Raw genomic sequence first — 22,154 nt, forward strand, 5'->3', positions numbered from 1 at the left:
CTTTGTCCAGTGTTATTGCTTTTTAGTCTTTATAATAATTGAACAAAGCACTAAGTTGGGGTAATTGTTCTGTTGCAGGCATATTTTGATGCAGTTTTGTCATACTTGTAGTACAACCGAGTCGTCAGAGACAACATAGGAAAGTAGGGAGTGCAGAATTTCATATCAATGTTATGAAAAATTCATGAACATGTTCTGCTTAAACCGGGTAGAGGCCCTTCAAATTAATTTTGGCGTTAAAACGTTCCACAGAGCGTTGTCGACATTGAGAAAATTAAAATACTCTTTGGAAAGCGTTTGATTAGCGAAAGATGAAGAAGGTGGATATTTTTGTGTCGCAAAAGGTAGGACGAGATGTAGCACTGTTTGTCAAAAGACGTCTAAACCCGAATATTTTAAAGATGTCTATTTTGGCTGATCTTCGAGAACAAGTGAACCAACTTAAAGTGGAAAATAAACAGTTGTCAAGACAGCTTCATTTGGACAGGTTTGCCAAACTCATCCTACAAAACAGTTTATGACAGAAGCACAAACGAAATAAATGCTTATATTTTACTTTCATTTTAGAATGTTTTCGTAAACTGCGTTGATCAAACTGTGGCAATACAAAAGCGAAAAGCATGCAAAAAGTCGAAAAAACTTTGCACTGTTTGTTTTTCAAATATTTTAGGTATGTTTCGAAACATCGTGCACAAAGAACAATAAACGATTTGCGTTCTGAAAATCTTCGTCTGCAGCGCGAAACCGCAGCGATTCGGGATCGAATAACCGCTCGATCCACCCAGGCACAAGTGCATGAAGATGTAACTCTAATGAAAAGACAGGAAACAAATGATCTTCGACTTCAAAGTCATGGTTTATTGGATAAAATCAAAGGTATGTAATTAATCACCAAGCATGACTAAGTACCATTTAATTCAGCCTAACCTCCTTCAGACCTAGCTACACAAATAGAGCTGACTAAAAAGAAAAATGAACAGGCGAAACAGGACCTGAATGCAAAGAACCAAGAAATAGAAAACCTGAAGTTTCAAATCAAAGAAGCAAAAGAAATACGCGATGACGAGATTGCACTGAAAAGAGAAATTTCGGAAGCTGTCCAAAAGTGAGTTTTTTTGATACAATTCTACGTCGTAGTCCGCTTGTCTGCGCTCGGAAGTAGTCGATTAAGAAAGGTAGATTAAGAATTTTCCTTTCAAAAGCGCGGTATTTTCTCACCGCGTTGGAGATTATATTTGATTTAAGTTTCCAGTTTAAGGAAAAAGTATATTAAAACAGACCAAAATAAGCTCCTACCGCAAGCAAACCGCTAAATCAACGTAGAATAAAGCATGGTTACAATGATGTACTTTCAGAACAAGAAATGATATTCGAAAATTACAAGACCGGTGTGGAACGCAAGTTGCCGAGGGAAAACGTTTGGATGATATTAACGAGAAACAAAAAATGGAGCTTGACCAGACAGAGGCTGAAACTGACAAACTCAAAGAAAAAGTTCGACTGAATGAGAAACGCTACAATAAGAACGAGGTATTCTATTTCAAGTAAACTTACACATTTCCTTGATGGGCCTGCTGTTCTCTAATCTTTTTGGTGTACAGGAGGAAATACGAAAATTAAAAGAAGAATTGAGAAGTCTCACAGACAAGCAAACTTCGGATTCGGCTAAGTGTTCTGCATTGCTTTCCGATCTTCACGATGAATCGAAAGACTCACAATCTGTCCAAACAGAACCGATTACTTCTCAAAATAACATTTCATTGGGTAAACAAAATTTTACTTCGGTCTCTTTTGTAGGCAAATCTCATGACTCATGCGGCCTAATAGTATACCTAGGTTATCACAATGTGGTTCAAACACGGTATATAAAAAACATTGTAAGCAAGCCTTTTAGTTAATAGTTTGCTTTTCGGTAGACGGAGAGGAAGATGGCGTAGTTCGTGGTACGATGGTTCGTGTTCTGGGAGTTGGCGGAAATGCAAAAAGAAAGTTCGGGAAAGACTTAGAAGTTCGAGCAACCAGCTACTCAAGACATGTCAATCTTAATGTCAAGTTAAATAAATAAATAAATAAAAGTGTCACTGCATGGACTTCGTATTTATAATCGCCTCGCGGTATTATTAAACCACCCTCTTAGCTGCAAATATTGATAGTGCGGAATCAAGCAAAGGAAAGCCGGATATAGGCTCATTTGAGATTTCGCGTCTAACTTATAATGCGAAATAGTTTTTTTTCGTCATAGTTATACAGGTAATTTCACAGAAATCTTCCTATATTCTATCGGTATTGTAAATTGTCAAATACAGCTTGGATTACGATCGCCCGATTCATATTCTATTCATTAAGAAATGGTCGACCGAAAGTATTTAGGGGTCATTTTCAGTTGTTAACCAATACCCTGCCGTTTACTTTCCTGCACGATTAAAAAAATATGATTTTTAAGGTCAGAAAAAATAATATATTTTTATGCGAAAGAAAAAGATGCGAAAAAGTGTGAAATTTGGGAAAAAAGGGATTTGAAGGATTTAAACAAAGGCGATCATCGAATGCGAAAAACAGATGATAAAACAACAAAGATGGCGGCAGGTGATAAAATTTATTCCCAAATTAAATAGTTGGGAGAGAAATATTTAACGTTTGTGTAACAGGCACTTTAGACAGCACCAGTTTGTAGAATTTCATTTTACAATAATCGTTTCGCAATCTACTTCCAAGTGCATGAACCAATTACGAAAACAAATGTGCACGTCACATGCAAGTTTCCGTTGTTTAAGGGGCGATTTAACATAAAGGGGAAAATACAACATAGATAAAAGGGCGCAAACGTGCTAACGAAACCAATGAAGAAGAAGATAGGCAGAAGCACTCGAGTGAAGAACAAAACGAAAATCATAAATCGCCAAGCGGGATTTTTGAGAAAACACTGATATTAAATTTAGAGTTGTGAACATTCGTTTCCTGCTTTGCTTTGGTTAATATAGTAGGGTTGTGAAAAAATATGCCATTGTTGTGTGCGGAAAAATACACGGGAACTGTCGTTTTTAACCTATTTAAAGTTAAGAAACGCAATTTATAGGAGACTTTCAATGGATGATGAGAAAACCTGACCGATGCTGTTTTGAATATGAGTAGACATTTGTCTGTGTTTCACAAGTTGGGTTTTATAGAACGTTCCACAAACGTTTTGAAATTTACTATTGGTTATTTATAAATTATATTATAACATAAATGGTTGTATGATATACATTTTGGTATTATTTTTGTGTTGTAAAAACAATATTTAACTTAAACAAAAGTAAGGGAAAATTTAAATATCGTTTAAATACATATCTTTTCGCAACAAAACAAAAGTTGTAATTTACGTTAAACAGTAGAGCGTAGTATGCGCATTCACAGCTAAATAACATCGTTTGAAAGCAGCGACAGAAAACTTTTCACCCAGATGTAATCGGATGATATTTTGCAACAAGATCGTCATCATTGCTCACTGGTCATTGTCCTCTAACTCAAGATCATCGCGCAAAGCCAGATTCGGCATTTCGTTCAACTCAGCTTCCGCTTGAATCAACTAAAACAAAACAAATTGATAGTAGGTTAGCTGTATAAATTTTGTACATCCAGCATAATTTTAAGGAGGAATATAACGGCTCCTAATAAACGTAAAAAGCTATCACAAAACTAGAAAAGTGGCTTTCTGATATACTTCCATTTAATATATTCAATACGATATTTACCAATTTACTACACTATACACAATTTTATCTACATACATGATTGTTTTTGCAAGCAAAAACGAATGGGTCCCCACACGCGTGTTTATGCGGATTTACGGTAAACCTATGTGACGGTTATTTTTATAATCTTAAGGACAAATTTTTCACAAAGCATAAACTTAACTTTAAAAGTTCCTTTCCGTATTCTTTTAGCATCATTATTGTCATATAATTACAAAAAATCGGTGAAAAAAGAACGGGGAAAATACATTCAATTTAATCTCTTGCTTTGACCTTGATATTGTGGTTTAGGTTCCATTTTTAAACACAAATTTTCCTAGAAAGCCTTAACTGTTGTATTATACACTATATAAAAAAAGTCGTTTGCTACAAAGGTATAGCCTACATATTTGTCTTGCAAGTTATGTCATTATCCTGATGAAGGCGTCTTGTATAGGACGTCGAAACGTCGATTGTTTACAATAAAACTGCTGGATGAGCAATACTTGGTCATAACAACTTGTTTTTCACTTAACTTTGTTTCGCAAAAACGACCGTTTAATGACCTTTTGACACTGTTTTTAATAGCATGCAGTCCTTAGTGTTCAACAATACCGTTCGGCCTAATTTACACATGACTTAAGTACTGATTCTTGAATTGATTTGTCAAAAATAAAGAAGATACGTTATGACGAAAAATTCGTAACGGTGTTGTAATGCCTACAAGTTGACCTTTAGTGACCCGTGGTTATGAGACGGCCAAGCTGACAACGAGAATTTAAAGACCATTTATCGCGGCGTTCGAAAAGGTTAAGTTTATTAAATTTCATATTTTTGTTGATCAACGATGTTTTGCCTGACATAAACGAAACCGAAGTACGTTTATCGAGTTCGAATTACGTCTTAGGTGTAAAACCTGCGCCAAAACTGAAAATGTGCGTGATAACTCAATAAAACGACACAGCATTGCTGCACAAAAAAACAGCTGATTACTAATCACCGAAACGACAGTCTCGTAAAACGTCTGTCCAGACGTCAAGCTGAGCACTCCCGCTCTGCCGCCTTAATCGTAAACCAGTGAATTCCCCCTTGGGACTTATATCTGGCTGATAGCGTACACATATTATGGGTTGTAAAGGTAACTGGCAAAATTTTAAATACTAAACGAATACCCTGCTTAAACAATTGTTAACTTTTTCAAATATTTCTGCACCATAGGGCATGTATTTCTGCCTTAAAACTAAAACCTATTATTTCGGGGTTTAAAGGGTAAAAAATGGGTGAATCCGAAAAAAAGATACAAAATTCTTTAAAAAACTTTACATTGCACCAAACAACAAAGCATGAAACTCCAAGATGCTGTACTTCAGTCAGTAAAGCCGTTTTAAAAATTTTACGTTTTGGGGGCCTGTGGGTGAACCGCTGGGTCAATCGGGGTCAAACTTCAGGAGGATCAAATTTGGATTATTAACTAACATCTCTGTAAATTTGAATAAAATTGGAGCACTATTGACCAAACGCGTCTCACAAGCCAGCGTTAGACAGAAAAAAGAAAAAAAAATACGGACAAAAACCATATGTGTCCCCTTCAGGGAAGGGGACCCATAATAATCGACTTTGGTCAAATTACAAATTTTCACGTTTACAACACAAGTAACGCAGTTGTATTAATGTGTATTACCAGGAACATTTTATGAGCGGTAAAATAAAATCAAAATGTGTCGGCTTTGGAAAAGTGACCCATTTCATAGATTGCATACATTTGTTTCATAAACCTGGTTGAGTAAAATGAAATCGACCTGAATACGTTTGAAAAACCGTTATGATTTTTTTTTGCAAACAAATTCAACTATGTACAGCAAACAGGTAATTTAGCCCCAAACAACAATACAGCGAACTGAATAGGATAGAACAAGCACTTCGTTACCGCTGTCAAAAGAGACAGCAAAACAACATACCAGGCCGTGGTCTTGCGGTGTATCAGCAGCTGCGGCCACTAAATTCGTGATGCTCTTGGATTTGTTGACGCATTGGAAGTCTACGTGTCGAGACTTGCTTTCCTCTTTTTCCCAAGACATAGCGATAAACGAGCGCTGCACGTAGTCATATATTACCTCCTGTCTACCGCTACTTCGTCGCTTGACCTGGTCCATTGATATTGGGTAACCTACAGGTACACGGTCAAAATCAATACCTCTTCGATGGACATAGCGAAAATGTTAAACTGACGCGTCGGGTCAATCCCAAATGTCACAGTCGCAACATCGATATGTAGAACAAACTTTTAAAACTGGTTTTATGGGTTAGAAATCGTTTTGTTTGATTTTTGCTTCATGATTTTAGCACTAACGCCCAAAAGTTGCATGGTGAATCTGGTATAAAACTGTAGACAGTCATAAAAGTATGTCAAACAAATGTCTGACCTTCGATTCCCAGTCGTATTTTTTTCATGCCTCTATCCTTTAAGACACTTTTTGCCACTTCGCGGTTTTCAATATACCGCAGGAAGCGGTGGACTTGAGTACTTCTGATTGTCTCTGTGTATTCCTCTCCCATTTGAGGAGGGAAATCTGGATCCCATTCCACATTGTCATCATCAGTAAGCACAACGATGTGACACTCACGATCACCACACTGGACGCAAACAGATAAGATCCATTAATCACAGCGCATAAGTCATGCTTAGTACTAGTATGGCATAGTTTTTCAGTGTAATTGTTTACAATAGCTGTTTGGTGTTAAGTTAGTATGCAAAGTACCAATGTGATAAGAAACATCTTGTTTACACTATTTAAAGCAAAGTGTTGTCACACCTTTATCGGTAACCACATAAACTTTGCTTTTGTCAGTATAATGAGTTTAGATGTTATTGCCTTGTTGTTAATCATGCAAAATTTGTTTGTAACTAAATTAACAACGTAGTCTTGAAACCATGTTCTTATCTTCAGTTAATAGCTGCTGGGTGATTAAATGGATTGATCTAAAGTTATATACCTGAGCCACTTTGACCATTATAGGCAAAATTTCCTTGTCTAAGAAACCCAAAAACTTTGACCTTGCTCCATCATTGGACACTTCATGCATAAAAGCTCCTGCAACAAAATAAATGTACATTGTACAACTATATACAAGATTTTTATCCAACAAATGACAAACTGCAGTTGTTTCTCGAAAGTAAAATAAAAAAGACATAACCCACCCAAGTTTGAACATTTGATTGTTTCATGATTAAATGGAATAAGAAAGTATTCACATGCATTCCGTAGATCACGTACTGCAACACCTGGTGGGCAAATTACTACTCCTTGTGTGTAGTACTCCTAAACAACACATATAAACAGCTAATTGTGACAACTGTAAGCATTACAACTAAACCTACGTTCCAAACGTCTGTTTATATGCAGATTTTTGTATACATTTAATAGTGTTTAAACCAGTGATTCCCAACCTTTTTGTAGTCACGGACCCCTTTTCTAAATTTTATTGGTCCTCGGAACCCCAGCGTAATTTAGTCTTGTTATGTTTTTCGCTTCCTGCATTATACGTTTTCGCTTTTTGGGACAGAATTTTAATGAGCCTTCACAGTCTTTAAATCTCAATAAAGTTCTGTACAGTCAACACAACAAAGATATAAATTTTCTGGTGTACAATACTTGAAACAAAGCACCATAAGTTCTATTGTTCGTGTGTGTTTGTGATGTCACAATGGAGGTAACAAACTAACAGTCACACAAAAGTAAGTTTTCCTAATCCACAGGTTTGATAAACCGTTTGCACTTGTATGCAGGATTGTAAAAACGGTTTGGAAACTTAAAAATATTCTACTGTTGGTTAATGGTAGTAAGAATGTTTGCCTCCATGGACCCCCTAAAACCATCTCACGGACCCCTTGGGGGGTTGGGAAATACTGGTTTAAACTCAAGGTAATGGGTTGCAAGTTGGTAAATATGAACTAAAAGTTAGATTGAAGTTAAACCTGTGTTAAAGGAATATTTGACTCAGGTTTGCACAAATATTTATAAATGCATAATTCAGTTTACCAGTAAAGCTTTAAACACAACAGCTGATGCTCCTTCTCCTATGTCATATTCTCCACGTTCATTAGGTTTCGTCCATTCTCTCTCAACCATACATGAACTGAACATTCTGAAATTAAAATGTACGATGTACATGGTATTAATCAAATCAATGTCATATTACAGCCACAGACAATCATGATTAAAAACTAGAAGGGTGGCTTAGCACATATTGCCCTTGCACATACACTATGATCTATTTTAAAACATAAATACATTTCATATGCTTATTTTGTATTGGATCCCATATTAGCCATTGTCTTTTATAACCTTGGTTGTTTCTGCAGGCAAAAACTCATGGGTCCCCACACATGCAAAGTTGAAAATAATGCAATTCAATAGATAACATTGAGTAAGTTTGGTGTTGTGAAGACAAACACAGTGATTGGTACTGTGCATATCTAAATATGCTATATGGAGTAAAAACTATTTAAATTAAAAAACTCATTTTAGGGGGCTAGTAGGATAACTAATTGAGGTTCAACACACACAAACTTAAAAGTAGGAAACCACAATGACTCAATCAATAGTACTACAAAATTTCAGTCCAATCTGCCAATGTTTAAAATTTCAACCACTAGAGGTGTTTTTAGCAACAACCGTTAATGTTTCTGACGTCAAAGGGCTGTTAACAACCCCCGAACTGCAATGGCGCAATAACGATAATTGGCATACTTTACAAGCTATCCAAAAATTAGCCAATTCTGACATTGTTTACAAACTCACCCTTTTTAGGGGGCTAGCGGGGTAAATACTAGGGTTATCCGGACAAACAAAGTGGGATGCACATCTACATAACTATATCTACCATCTGTATAAGTTTCGGCCACATCCATCAAGCATTTGATAGAAAAACGAGTCGGACAAACTTTGGGGGAAAATACCCATTTTAGGGGGCTAGCAGGGTAAATACTGGGGTTATCAACAAAAACAAAGTGGAATTCACATCTACATAACTACATCTACCATCTGTATAAGTTTCAGCCACATCCATCAAGCATTTGATGGCAAAACGAGTCAGACAAACTTCGGGGGAAAAAACATTTTAGGGGGCTAGCGGGGTAAATACTGAGGTTATCAACAAAAACAAAGTGGGATGCACATCTACATAACTACATCTACCATCTGTGTAAAATTCATCCAAATCCATCAAGGATTTGATGGAAAAACGAGTCGCACAAACTTTGGGTAGAAGAAAAAAAGAGGGGGACCCATAATAAGTTTATTCATGATACTACTAACTTGGCAAGCATGGTGTCTGGCTTGGTTGCAAACAAGTTTTTGTCCACAACAAATCTTGTATCATCGACACAAATAACCATTTTCTTGTCCTTATCACTCTTCTTTGTATTTGCTAAAAGGTTGACAAACTCAGAATTAGGAAAGTCCACAGTTCAAGAGTCACAAACCATTTAGTTTTTGGAACAAAACAATATACTGGCATACGTTTCATCAAATTATTAGTATTATTGTGCATATTAACATCAAAACAGTAGAACAGCATAAAAAACAAGTTTGAATGAAATAAAATATCATTGCACATACAATACTGTTGTATGCAACAAGTTTGTACATTTAGAAATGTCAAATAGTTTCTTTGTTAAGATTGGATATTATTTCTCCATTACAAAACAGATTAAAAGCAGCATAACAAATTGGTCATATATACCTCTTTTAGCTTGAGAGTGTGACATGGTGGCTAGGTCAGATTGCGATTGGCCACTGCTGTGTATTTGATTTTCGTCTGTGGCACCACACTGATGACGTGGAGATTCCTATTAAACAATCAGCAGATAATCAGAGAAATACACTTCATGCTGTTGTTTTTGTAACTACTCTTGAAACAATTTTTACCCAACAAATTTCCAAAAAAATATTGTTTAACATTTGTGAGAACTGTAAGTAAACCTACAGTAGAACAGACTGTATAGTGTAAGTAAATGGTCAAAACTGTAAAGATAATGGACCAAACAGACAGTTTTATTAGAGCAATCACTGCAGTGTCTTAAATGAACAGATAATTAATAAAACACAAGGTTCATCTATAATTTTTCTTTTCCACATCCAGGAACAAATGACCTCCTAGGTATGTCCAATTCCCATTTCAAGAACCACTGGGCTAATGTCATTTTCCCAAGTGTTTAATATTTATACACATTGAAGATGCAGGAAAAATCACAAATACCACAATAACATAAGACATTGCAAAAACAGTAGTAAATACCTTTGAAGCTTGTTTGGTTTCTGTTTCCTTTTTATCTGGAAACACAACAATCTCGTCACAAGAACTTCTTCTCGATGAAAATGGAGAGATGGTATGAGATGGTGAACTGCTTCTTGATTCTGTAAATAATAAATGAATTTTATCAACGCACCCTGTCAAATACACACTACCACATAAATTTGGAAAATAACCAAAAGTTAAACATTACATGAAGCTTTTTGCTACACCCAATAAACTTTTGCAACTAACCAATAGATTCCTTGCTGTTATCTTTTTGTCTGTTACGAAGACATGAAGTGCGGTTTGGTCTTGGTGAAATACCAGTATCACTTTTCTTCAATGAGCCGTGTAACTTTTGTGACATCTTATGATGTTGCTTCTGCAAATTCAGTCAGACTGAACGTTTTTTCAATTCAACCTTCCAATTTCTCTTATTGGTTTAGTGATCCACCTGAATAAACAGTTTTTTTACACAGATGCTAATTGAAGAGAAACCATTGCGTAAATATAAAACATTACAAAAAGTTTACAACACCACATGACAATAAAATATGACTGAAAAAAAACTTTTTTTGTTGAGAGACCGTTATTTGAATAAATCCCTGCTGGGTTAATAAAACACAGTGCATCTAAAATCTTCAGGATCACTTGGTGCACCGAAAAATATCACTTGAACACTGCTTAGTGCACACTTGTATAACTCGGTACACGTTTATATCACTTGGTGCACCCTTACATTGCTTGGTGTACAGTGTACACCTAGATCGCTTGGTGTACTGTACCCTTATATCACTTGGTTTTATATTGCTTGGTGCACCTGTATAATGCTAGGTGTACATTACCTGGCGATAAAAAATGTACTAAGTGGCAGATAGGTGCACCAAGCGATATGAAGGTGCACCAACCCACCAAGTATTATAACAGTGATAATTATGCACCAAGAGGTCCAAGCGATCCTGTATATTTTAGAAGCACCCAATAAAACATGAAAAAAGTTGGTTATCCAAATATCTCAAAAGCCATCATCCAACGGCATTAAACTAATGTTGACTAATGTTCGCCTGTAACAGCGTCAAGTTCCATATAATTTATCTCAATAGACGACAAGGTCAGAAATCAGAATCACAAACGAATTGACAAAAAAGTTTCCACTCCAGTCATATTCACTCATCCGGAACGAAATAATTATTCATTCTTACGTCACAATCGTAAAATAATTAATTTGGAACAAAGGTTTTTTCTTGTTCTGTATTATAACTTAGATTAAAATGCATGAAGCATAGATTAAAATGCATGAAATATTATCAGTGTGCCATTTCTGCTAACATGATTTTAGAAACTGCACGTGAAGGGTCGACAAAGGAAATACCTTTTGAAGCTAATGTAAGTCAGTTAAAGGCAGATGTTCGCCAAATTAAAGGTAAAGAACTGGTTAAAATGTCTGTGCAGATAACAAAGGAAAATGTTTAAACAAGAAGTTTGTCATGTATTAATTCTAATTTGAAGTTCGGGCTCATATTGCTGCGGTGCGGCTCGTGACATCATTTGGCGCAGAAGTTCAACATATTTCCAAGCAAGCTCCCACAAACTGTTCAAGATGTACTGCAGCGATTAGTGGTCAGGTGGAAGTAATCAACAATGAAAAAGTGCAAAATTAAAGTAATGCAATATTTTGTGTGATTCCGCCTAAACAAAATTTCTCAATCCAGGGCAACATTGACGTGGGCTAAACACCAACAAGCAAATTTAACATGCACAGTTTACCTTTACCGACTCCTGAGTATGCTGTGGTAAGACACTAAAGCAGGAGTGGGCAACTTTTGTTACTGTGGGGCCAAATACAATTGCGATAATTAGATCGCGGGCCGCACCTTTATATAACACAAAATGATTTTACTTCGTTGCATATTAAAAATGCCTTACTACAAGTAAAATTCGCATTTGATTCTCGCAGCATATTGCCAAGTCGTAGAAAAATAGCACAGGCGCACTAATCTGCTCAAAAATGTGTAATAATTGGACTCGTTTGCCAGTAGATTTGAAGTTCAAGTGTCTTCGCGGGCCGCACAACCTTTAATCAAGGGCCGCATGTGGCCCGCGGGCCGCAGGTTGCCCACCCCGGCACCAAAGCAACTTCTTCGAATTTTTATGGGTATACACCGACTTTTCAACCTAAAATGAAAACCTGTAGTTCTTCGAGTGAAACGACGAATGTTTTGCAGGTGTAAAAAACATGTCCCAAATCAAAACAATCTAATTCCATTGATATTGAAAAGCATTTAGTTACGATAACGTCCTTATATTTTATTTAATAAAAGGTAAGACGTAAACAGACACCACATTTTATTGCATAAACGTAAATAAACACATTCGCAGTAAAACAACGACTTGCTCACAAAATTAATCTTTTGGTTGTTTATAATTTTGTGGTCACAATTTTTTTTCAGCAAAACGAAAACACAAAAAATCGCAATAGTTGCTAGAATTCATTCGTTAAGGCACGGTTTCGAGGACTGGAATGTTTGATGGTGATACATACAGTGTGTATGCTAGCCTACTTGAGCTTTTTAACCAGTTTATCAAGCATCGCAACATGTTGCTGTTTTACATTTTTTTGATGATTTTGACAAATATCATATTTTCTGTTTTTTTTTACCCTTTATGTCAAATAAAGTGGCAAAAAAGCATAAAATAGGTACGTAAAATACGCAGGCGCGGGGTACAAAAATGATATTTGTAAGAGAATCACTTGGCGAAAATCCTTCCCTACAATGGTGCAAAATAAACAAGAAAATTTCTTGTACTGAAACCTTTGTTAGAGTAAGCTTTGCAATTAGCTTTGAGGCTTGTGTAAGACCAGCGTTAGTTGCTCATTTGTCACCAACTTCCTATAAAAGCAGCTAATAAAATAATCAATCTAGTTGAGAGAAAACGAATCGGAACTACGTGAAGATGAAGTTCGAAAACGCCTTGATGAGTGAGTCCTTTCGCCTTCATCGTTTAATAGTTGTTCAAAAAGTTGGTTATCGCTAATTTCCATAGCCGAAGGTCGTTGAGTTGGATCCGAAGACAACATGGCTTGTGCAAGGCGGGCCTTTAAAAAAGAATTTTCCAGATATGACACCGGAGTGTATTTTGTCAAGTTGGTACAAAGTCCAAATTACAAAAACTTCAAAGATTCTTTGCGATTTTGCCACCTTAATACGACAGTTCTAGTACACCAATTTTAACAATTTACAGCCAGATTCTACGCAGTTCACCTCTTGCGGAAATTCTGTCACAAATATGGTTGGAAATTTCAGTTTTCGGGCATCAGTCAAATGCTTAATTCGTTCCATCTGGGTTCCAAATAAATTTGATAATTCAAATAGAATTAGACCAAGTGCATAGATATCCACTTTTTTGCTGTAGTTTTGACTGGTCATCTGCATAGAAAAACAGCTGATTTACAACAGAACTAAGTACGTAAATGGACAGATGCACCTCTATTTGGATGATATTTCGTAAATCTATATGTTTTCACCTATACAATGATCTCAAAAGTTGGTTCTAACAACTTTGCGTCTTTTTTGGCAAATGGGACTGAGAATCAACGAATCAACGTCGGGTGGCTATTGGACTTTTAAAAATAAAAACACGTTTGAATAAACGAACCTGTTCCGGGGCCATGTACATTCGGGTTCCGACCTGTTGCGTGTGTCGATTTTCAACGATGGCATCCTCTGAAGTATTTCCCTCATACATTGTGTGATCTTCACCAACGTGTGCAACAAGCCCAAAATCTCCAACTTTAACAGTTCCGTCTTTGGGCGAGAAAAACACGTTTGATGGTTTCAAATCACGATGAATAAGGCCTTGGTCATGTACGTAACAAACTGCACTTACAACCTGCAAGAAAAAGTGTTTCTTAAGTTATCTTGCTAGCGAAATTAGGCACAACGAATGCAGCGATTCTAGATAAACTGCTTAAACAAGCTCGACAAATGTGCTGTCTGGTGCCCAACCAATTATAATCTTCTTCAACAACATAAAATAAACCATTTCCAAATAACAATCCGCAACACAGGACCCTGACCGTATTACTCGAAATCGCCAAGGGTTTGAAAATAAGATGGGAATTATATTATAGTTTGATTCAAAGTAAATGTCAGGGCTAAGTAATAAATTTCCCACCTGTTCAAAAATACCAATACACAGTGTCCGATCCCGGCTCCGTACATTGGCAGCTAACCATTCACGTAAACTTTCTTTTTTGCACAACTGCATTTGGATATAGAGGTACATGGTCCTTTCCGGTCGGTTGCTTTGTTCATTGTTTGTTGCCAAAGCAGGCTCTTGTGTTTTCTTCGAATCATCTTTACAGCAGACGACTGACTTCAATTCTGAAGTACTGTTGTCTGCCACTAAAACGAACATAGAAGGCATATATTTATTTAGTCTAAAAAAATCAGGATTTCTAAAAAGAGCTTTTATCGTACAGGTTCGTTTTAACATTGAAAAGCATGACAAAATGAGTAACGTACTATTTATGATTATTTACATGGTGGCTGTATTTTCTCTTTGAGTGTTGAACAAGTATTTTATCTCTGAGTACACGATCACCAGTTCATGATGTAACGTTTTCGTGACCGATTTTTGGCCAAATCACAAACACGATGTAATGAGAAACGCCCAAAAACGTTAACGACTTGTACTCCAAAGTTCAGTGTACATACCCTTGACTGACACAGATCGCTTGCGCAATCCCGGCGACATATGATCATCATACGGTGGTGGTTGCTGATTAACTTCGTCGCCCTTAGCCTACAAAACATAAAACTGTTTAACTTTTGGGGTAAGAGGTACGAAAACATGTCTTAACTATTTTAAGTGAAAACGTGACCTCAAATCACATGCCTGAAAACCACGTACTAATTCACAATCAATTGATTGCCCAAATTTAATAGTATTAAATACTTAAAGAAAATGCATGGTGACTATTGTGAACGAAAATTGTTTTGCATAAATCAATTACGCAAGCGGTATAGAGCAACAGTTACCTCGTGGCCAAACACGCAGCTTGCCATATCTTTTCTGCTACTGTAGCCGTCGTCGAACACAATGCTCATAGATTCCTGCTGGTATCTCTGAAACGGCATGCCAAACTTCGCCGAACTATTGTTTCGATTTCTAATTTCATTTGTGTTCGACATTTCCGACATCGTACTGTCGGATTGAAAAAACTTGCTTTTTTGTCCGGCACCGGTATTTCCCACCGCAAAACTTCCCGTCCAATCAGCGCCCGTTTCGCCAGCGGCTTCGTTCAACTGGAAACCTTGAGTGGTGCTCAGCCCAGCGTCACGGCGAAAAACCACGTGATCATCGCTGGATGTGCTCACGTTGCAAGAAGAAGGTTGGTGTGACGAAGTGCTGCTAACGTCAGAGTTTTTTGCCACACCCTCTGTGGGTCTTCTTGCTTCGCTGACGGCCACATTAGGGGTCTGCGTCCACACACTAAACAAGTATTACGAATAACTTGTAGAATACATGTATTAAGAGTCATAGACGTGTATGATGCTGGTTTCTGCATTTGGCAACACAAGGGGTTTTGCAACAAATGCACCCTGGTTACTTCATATAATGTTGGTTTTGTTTAAAAAAATATGGCTGCATGACTTTCGACAATTACTTCACACAGCACATTCACGTACATCTAACACGTCATTTCACCCTCATCAACGTCATACACCACTTGTACACTTCAAACAGCCAATACTCACATCAACACTACTATGAGCACCATTTTGAAATGTCTGCACACCAAACCTAAGAGCTTACACAGCAAATCATAACAATAAGCGATATATTTGAACTCAAGAAATACTTTTTTAAGGCAAAATAAACACCTATTGGGTTCTTGCAAAGCACCCAGAAGTGTTATTTGTTTATGTTAAGTAAATAAAACCAATTATGAGACCAGGAAAATGGTCCTGGAGTAATGTATGAGGTAATGAAGTAATACATCTTAAAAAATGAAATTTCAGTTATGTTTGTTTTTGTACATACCTCAGGTCTTTAAGTAAGGTTTCATCCTGCTGTTTCTGCCAACCTTGTGGAGGGTGTTCACTCCAAGCATTAAAGTATCGTACTATTGATTGATGTTCAAGTTTTGCAAGTGCCCTAACTTCACGAAGAACTTTTTCTCTTGCATTTAAACTAAAAAGTAAAAAACACCAAACTTAGAAAAGATCCGGGTAAACTGCAAAATTACTTCCACATATCTGTAGAATCACATTTTAACTATTAAACATTAAGAAATTAAAAACCAAAGGAATTGTGCCAATTGTCCATCCACATTGTGCCATAGTAAATTTGCCACGAAAACAATAACAAACAGGGAATTAATCACTGGGTAAGAATATATGTAGCACACAACATATACTGGCATATGGAATTTCAGAAACAAATGCAAGGCTTACTTGCTTGGCAGCAATATCCGCTTCACTGCATAATGGCAGTCATCCATTTTATTACGAGCTTGAAATACAACACCAAATCCACCCTGAAAAGTAGAAGCCAGGATGTAAAACTTATTCTTAATACATTGTCCTCGATTGCAACATAATGCAAAATTTCATTACTGCATGCTGTTTGTTTAACTGCCTACATGATTATTTTTTGTGCTTACTTTCCCAAGACACTCCAATGGTTCAAAGTCTTGAAGAAATCTTGATTCAAACATGCCATCAGAAACATTTGCCAAAGAGTAGTTGGGTGGCAAGTCATATGTTTCTGATTTGGATTTTTCTGAAGAGGAAACTGCTTCATTTCGATGCCGCGCCTGAAAATCAAACAAAGACATAAAAATCAGGTGAACAAATTGCACTGAAATTGCAGTAAAAAAGTGCCCTTACATGCATAATTTTGGCAATTAAACACTGCACAAATATGGATACAGAAACGGTTAGGATGAGAAGCTCTTTCCACCAATGCATAAACGATGAATATACAATGTCAATGTCGTAACTGTAAAAAAATGGAAAATGATCACAAGATGTTGAATTAGTTATTTGCAATATTTACACATACTCGTATGAATCATTGTCGAGGGAAGCCACTGTGTTTCGACCCTGCCGCCTTGAAGTCTTTTGAATTCTTGTGAGATAAGATACATCCCCTTGAAGGTAATACCCAGTACCTAAATAAGACATACAGTTATCATCATTTTAGTTTGTTCTAAATTCAGTTTGAAATACTGCGTACAACATGCCAACAAACCTTTGTCATTTTCCTCATTGTACACAGATAGAACTTTGCCACAACTGCCGCCGCGTGGTGGTCTTCCTTTAATGATTAGTTCAGTTGAACTGCCCTCTGCATTTACACCTTGACCCAGGTTGGCCATTGTCAAGTGGTCAGCTTTTCCCAGATAAGGACGGTAGGTAAACCTGGGAGTCTTGTATCTACAACAAGCAAAAGTTGAAGGCAAACAATTTTGTAAAACATAACTTTTCTTGATGAACTTACTGGGCTAAGTTTGATGATCCAGGAATGTTAGTATCAGCAGCATGGGCAATTGCCTTTTGCACACTTGGTGAAGCCTGAATGTAAGCGTGATCTTTGTATGTACCTAGGTAATGGACAAAGCCTGGTTAAGAAACCTATTGTGTCAATAACAAAAGAAAGCAACAAAAACATTATTGTGGAGTTTGTAATTGTCCGGAAGCTACACCTTTAAAATTAACACCTTTACCCAGAACAAATCCCCACTTATAGTCAGTTAGCAACCATAAAACTGCACACTATAAAAGTGAGAATGCATGACAGTGCAGAGGCAGAATGATTCATTACAACCTAACCTAGGCTAATGCGATATATCACTGTATGTAACAGGAAATTGGTCCTAATCAGACTTACCCATATAAATTGTATCCTTTGGAGCAAATTTTCCATCTGGTTTGTCTTTCTCCAATGCAGGAATTCTTGCTGGGTCAAACAAGTCAAGTTTGTATAGTTTGTCACCATACAGGAGCCAAGCAGATGACACAGGTGTTCCAAACTTAATCAATATGAAGTAGTTTAAAACTCTGTACACAACATCAAAAATAAACCTAAACATATCGAACCAAACACCGAAATTGGCAAATTTTTAAATTGATTTAGGTTTAATAAAACTTAAATTATAAGCTTGTATGTATCATACACCATTTATCCAACACATTATTCTAAAGGTAAAAATAGACAGATTTCTCAAAAAAACTATTTTTTTTGTTATTAACCTGGTATTTCCACTTTATGGCATGTTTGTTTTGGGAGGTCACCAAACAAATAGTTCCATCTGGTACAATGACTTTGATCCGCTGGGCATCAGCAGCACAGAAAGGTTCAAGGTCCTCAGTTTCACATTTATCACCACTCTAAAATAAATTTGTGTTATAGACTCAAAACTGTGGAGGCATTATAACATTATATGTATTATAACAAACCGTTGATTTAGCATCAGAACCTTCCAACAAATGCACAGATTTTCCTTTTGAAAAGTTAAGATTGATTTCACCAACACTGAAGTTCCAACTTTACAAAAAATGCAGTGATATTTGTTGCCATTAAACAAAGAAACACGAACTACTTACTTCTCATGTCCATTACGATTTTCAATTGATCTCACAGTTTGTTGTTGTCGCTTTACTATCAAAACACCATGACTATCATGTGTTGGCTGATGCTGTTCACAGCCAGTTGTTGTACATGAATACAAAACTCTGTAAGTAGGAAGTATTTGAACAAAATATATACTAAATAAAATGGCTAAGAATAACCATGGTAAAAAGATTTCTGTTGTTACTATTAAGCTATGTAAAACACAATATTGGAAAGATAATCCACTGATTTAAAAAAAATGAGCCAAAAATTGTGGGATTTAATGAGAATGTAAGTACAATACCACCTACTTTCCACTAAATGCATCAATGCCACTAGTGGTTGTCTCTTTTCCTCCAACAAGAACGGTTTCTTCTGCAAGTCGAAATGATGAACTTAATAGTTGATCTGCATCAAACGGCACTGCCTGTGTAAAAATGTTTTCATTATTTTTTTATACGATGCATGATTTTTGCATTTCGATTTCCGATCATCCACATAAGCTCCATATAATGAGGTAATCCTTATTTTCCTTCATAATGTAAAGCTAAAATATATTTCCATTTAAAAAAAAAAAAACTAGTTTGTTGGAATAATTTAAAGACACCTTATTTTTCTTTTTTTTAACGTTCAACAAAATGTGGTTGTGGGATGTAAAATTGTTTTTCTTACATTTTAGCACATACACAATTCCAAAACAGGTGTCACATACCTCAACAGCTTCTCCATCAAATTTAAACAATCCTCCATTTAAAGATGGTATAAGTCTGACAGATTTTCCATCCTAAATAAATTGACAGAAATTCATAAACTTAAAAATCTTTTAGTACAATTGTACTCTTACCTCCTTATAAACAAGTTTGGATATTGATGAGGAAACCAATGGACCATTTCCTAAATCAACTTGCCAAATAAGCTTCCCACCTTCGTGAATATCTAATGCCGACACTTTCCCATCCACTGTGCTGGCTATAATAATTGGCCTGAAAGGTAGAGTGATATAGCATGGTACAAAACAAACTGGTACAGATACATACTTCACATGTGATGGCTGCTTTAATTCCTCAGTCAATTCAATGGAGTTTTTAGATTCAGAAGGTGTTGTAATAAACAGTAACACAAGGTAGGCAAAATAGTTTGCAAACCACATATCTTTCGGCAAATATGTAAGTTGCAAAATCTACATTTTGTTGGCCAATTCCTATTATCTGCATAAGAAACACATGTGTTTATCCAATCTCAAGTTAGTAACACAATGAATGACACTACTGTGTAAAGCAAGGGTGTACAACACAAACCAGTTAACATAAGAAAGTCATACTGGTGTTCTCTACAAAACAGGTAAACCACAACCTCAATTTAGCACACAAACAGTAAAATAGCCATTTTGACATTTGCCAAATTTCAGATACAAACACCACAGTCCAAATTTAGGTACAAACACAAATGAAGCTTGACACAACTCAAATGTTGACACCTACAGCGACAAATTTGGAACACTACAACAAAGGAAGATAATACAAAAATGGTGGCTTAATAAAGGTAACTGCTGCTGAATTTTCTAACATGTTCACAGCTAATTCTTGTGCAACACACACTGCAAAACACAATAGGTGGCAAGGTGATAGCATTAGTTACTGCTTGCTGAAATACTTTTGGCTCTCCTGTAAACCTGGCTTGATTGTATCATCACCAGGCTTCCAGCCAGCAGGGCAAACCTCTCCATACTCATCAGTGAATTGGAAAGCTTTGACAAGTCGCAGAGTTTCATCCACAGATCTTCCGACAGGCAAGTCGTTGATTGTGATCTGGCGAAGAATTCCTTTGCCATCAATTATAAACAACCCTCTGAATGCTATGCCTTCATCTTCTTTAAGAACACCATAATCTTTGGAGATTTGCAAATTTTTATCCGCTATTAATGGAATCTTCATATTTCCAAGGCCACCCTTCTTTCTTGGTATATTGGTCCAAGCATGGTGACTAAAATGGGAATCTGTTGAACATGCCAAAAGCTCACAGCCAATTTCACGAAATTCATCAGATCTGTCACTAAATGCTATGATCTCCGTAGGACATACAAATGTAAAATCCAATGGATAGAAGAAAAGGACCACATACTTTCCCCGATAGCTGTTTAAACTGACTTCCTGAAAGTCACCGTTAACCACAGCTGTTGCAGTAAACTGTGGTGCAGGACTTTGGATACAGGCTTTACCAGCTGACATCTTGGCAATTTTTGGGGGGCAAAAAAGCTTAATGCAAACCTGGATAATCTGCAGATAAAATGATTTTTGTAAAGAAATATTGCTAAAATAATCCTGTGTCTAAATTTCTCTTTTTTACTCCCTTTTTAAATTTATTTTTTCATCTGTTTTAAGTTGATAAAGGACGAAAAATGTGTGTACCATAAGGTGAATCTAAAACATATATACAGGATTGCTTGATTCCCCTAAATTTCACTCAAATATCCCTTGGTTCACACTTATATGGCTTCGTGCACCTTTATATCGCTCTGCGCATGTCTATATGGCAAGGTTCACCCTTACATCGCTTGGTGTACCTTACATCCCTTTGTTCACCTTTATTTCGTTTGATGCACCTTTATTCCCTTTGGTGCATTTTTACATCGCTTGGTGCAACTTTATTCCACTTGACACAACTTTATACTGCTTGGTGCATCGGTATAATGCCAGGTGCATTTACCTGACGATAAAATGTGCCCCAAGTGACATAAAGGTGCACCAAGCGATATTAGGGTGTACAAAGCGATACAAAAGGGTACTAAGCGATGTTTAGGTGTACCAAGCGATATTAAGGTGCACCAAGTGATATAAATGTGCACCAAGTATTGTAACTAGTGCGTCAAGCGGTGATAATAATGCACCAAGCAATCCTGTATATTTTAGACGCACACTGTGCTATGGGCTAAAAGTTACAATCTATGCAAACTATGGCTAGCAATGTACTGTGCAATGACCATGGTTTATGCAAACACAATCTATCCCGAGTTGCCAACAAATGCAACAATCTTCTATACAATACTTAATTTACTCAAAATATGGTAATTAACCTTATTATTTTGGATTGCATTTAGTGATTGGAATAGATCCAGTTCCAGTCATTGCATTGATTGCACATTTTAGTAGAATAGACTCTGTGAATTCCATGGTTAAAAAGTACATTGCCTGTTAAAGTTTGCATTGATTGCGTGTTTTAGAGCATCCGGTGTGCTCTAAGTGCAATGTGCAGATGCTTTTTTCAAATTATTATCATACAGTAAACTCTAAATTGTCATTTTAAAAAAATCAAGCATTAATCATTCGATTCATTCAAGTAAATTTAAAAACTTCCTTGTTTTCCGGTTATTGTGTCTATTGATCTTGTGAACGCAAACAGAAAATACATCGAAAAAACTAAAAAGTGTTTCTTTTCAGTTTTCACCTCTTTAAAGAACGTTCGAGATCACCGCATCACGTGAGTCGTGAGACACAATACAAAACATGACGTGTCTATTTTCAA

At 36.5% G+C, this 22,154-nt stretch overlaps 4 protein-coding genes across 6 annotated transcripts; 1 reads left to right on the forward strand and 3 right to left on the reverse strand.

Moving 5' to 3' along the window:
* Positions 1–54: 54 nt before the first annotated feature.
* On the forward strand, positions 55–2,160 carry LOC145237935 (uncharacterized). 2 transcript variants are annotated; one of them, XM_080100937.1, is made up of 7 exons: positions 55–344; positions 402–487; positions 671–876; positions 937–1,105; positions 1,356–1,530; positions 1,602–1,764; positions 1,917–2,160. In XM_080100937.1, the coding sequence occupies exons 1-7, from the start codon at positions 312–314 to the stop codon at positions 2,063–2,065; spliced, it is 981 nt and encodes a 326-aa protein (XP_079957063.1). In that variant the 5' UTR covers positions 55–311; the 3' UTR covers positions 2,066–2,160. The 2 variants fall into 2 exon arrangements, with proteins under 2 accessions (XP_079957063.1, XP_079957062.1); XM_080100936.1 differs by having other exon boundaries at positions 55–487.
* A 275-nt stretch (positions 2,161–2,435) lies between these two features.
* Positions 2,436–10,494, reverse strand: LOC145237934 (BTB/POZ domain-containing protein 10-like). Its single transcript, XM_080100935.1, has 10 exons — positions 10,263–10,494; positions 10,014–10,132; positions 9,459–9,564; positions 9,032–9,143; positions 7,754–7,859; positions 6,913–7,033; positions 6,708–6,805; positions 6,137–6,347; positions 5,672–5,880; positions 2,436–3,568 (listed from the first exon to the last, which is right to left on the reverse strand). The coding sequence occupies exons 1-10, from the start codon at positions 10,375–10,377 to the stop codon at positions 3,485–3,487; spliced, it is 1,281 nt and encodes a 426-aa protein (XP_079957061.1). The 5' UTR covers positions 10,378–10,494; the 3' UTR covers positions 2,436–3,484.
* Positions 10,495–12,339: 1,845 nt separating this feature from the next.
* Positions 12,340–19,840, reverse strand: LOC145239212 (eukaryotic translation initiation factor 2-alpha kinase 3-like). Of its 2 annotated transcripts, XM_080102500.1 has the most exons (22): positions 19,670–19,840; positions 19,477–19,615; positions 19,345–19,416; positions 18,944–19,059; positions 18,626–18,754; positions 18,479–18,566; positions 18,272–18,409; positions 17,910–18,051; positions 17,520–17,622; positions 17,271–17,455; positions 17,082–17,190; positions 16,907–17,018; positions 16,681–16,833; positions 16,472–16,554; positions 16,059–16,208; positions 15,053–15,506; positions 14,729–14,816; positions 14,187–14,416; positions 13,668–13,901; positions 13,274–13,438; positions 12,960–13,107; positions 12,340–12,901 (listed from the first exon to the last, which is right to left on the reverse strand). In XM_080102500.1, the coding sequence occupies exons 1-22, from the start codon at positions 19,780–19,782 to the stop codon at positions 12,891–12,893; spliced, it is 3,162 nt and encodes a 1,053-aa protein (XP_079958626.1). In that variant the 5' UTR covers positions 19,783–19,840; the 3' UTR covers positions 12,340–12,890. The 2 variants fall into 2 exon arrangements, with proteins under 2 accessions (XP_079958626.1, XP_079958625.1); XM_080102499.1 differs by having other exon boundaries at positions 12,340–13,107.
* A 29-nt stretch (positions 19,841–19,869) lies between these two features.
* LOC145239216 (peroxiredoxin-1-like) lies at positions 19,870–22,146 on the reverse strand. The gene is made up of 2 exons (XM_080102504.1): positions 22,077–22,146; positions 19,870–20,908 (listed from the first exon to the last, which is right to left on the reverse strand). The coding sequence occupies exon 2, from the start codon at positions 20,858–20,860 to the stop codon at positions 20,267–20,269; it is 594 nt and encodes a 197-aa protein (XP_079958630.1). The 5' UTR covers positions 20,861–20,908; positions 22,077–22,146; the 3' UTR covers positions 19,870–20,266.
* Between the last annotated feature and the right edge of the window lie 8 nt (positions 22,147–22,154).

Source organism: Phallusia mammillata, chromosome 7, assembly GCF_965637545.1.
Source record: "Phallusia mammillata chromosome 7, kaPhaMamm4.hap1.1, whole genome shotgun sequence".
Classification (NCBI taxonomy): Eukaryota; Metazoa; Chordata; class Ascidiacea; order Phlebobranchia; family Ascidiidae; genus Phallusia; species Phallusia mammillata.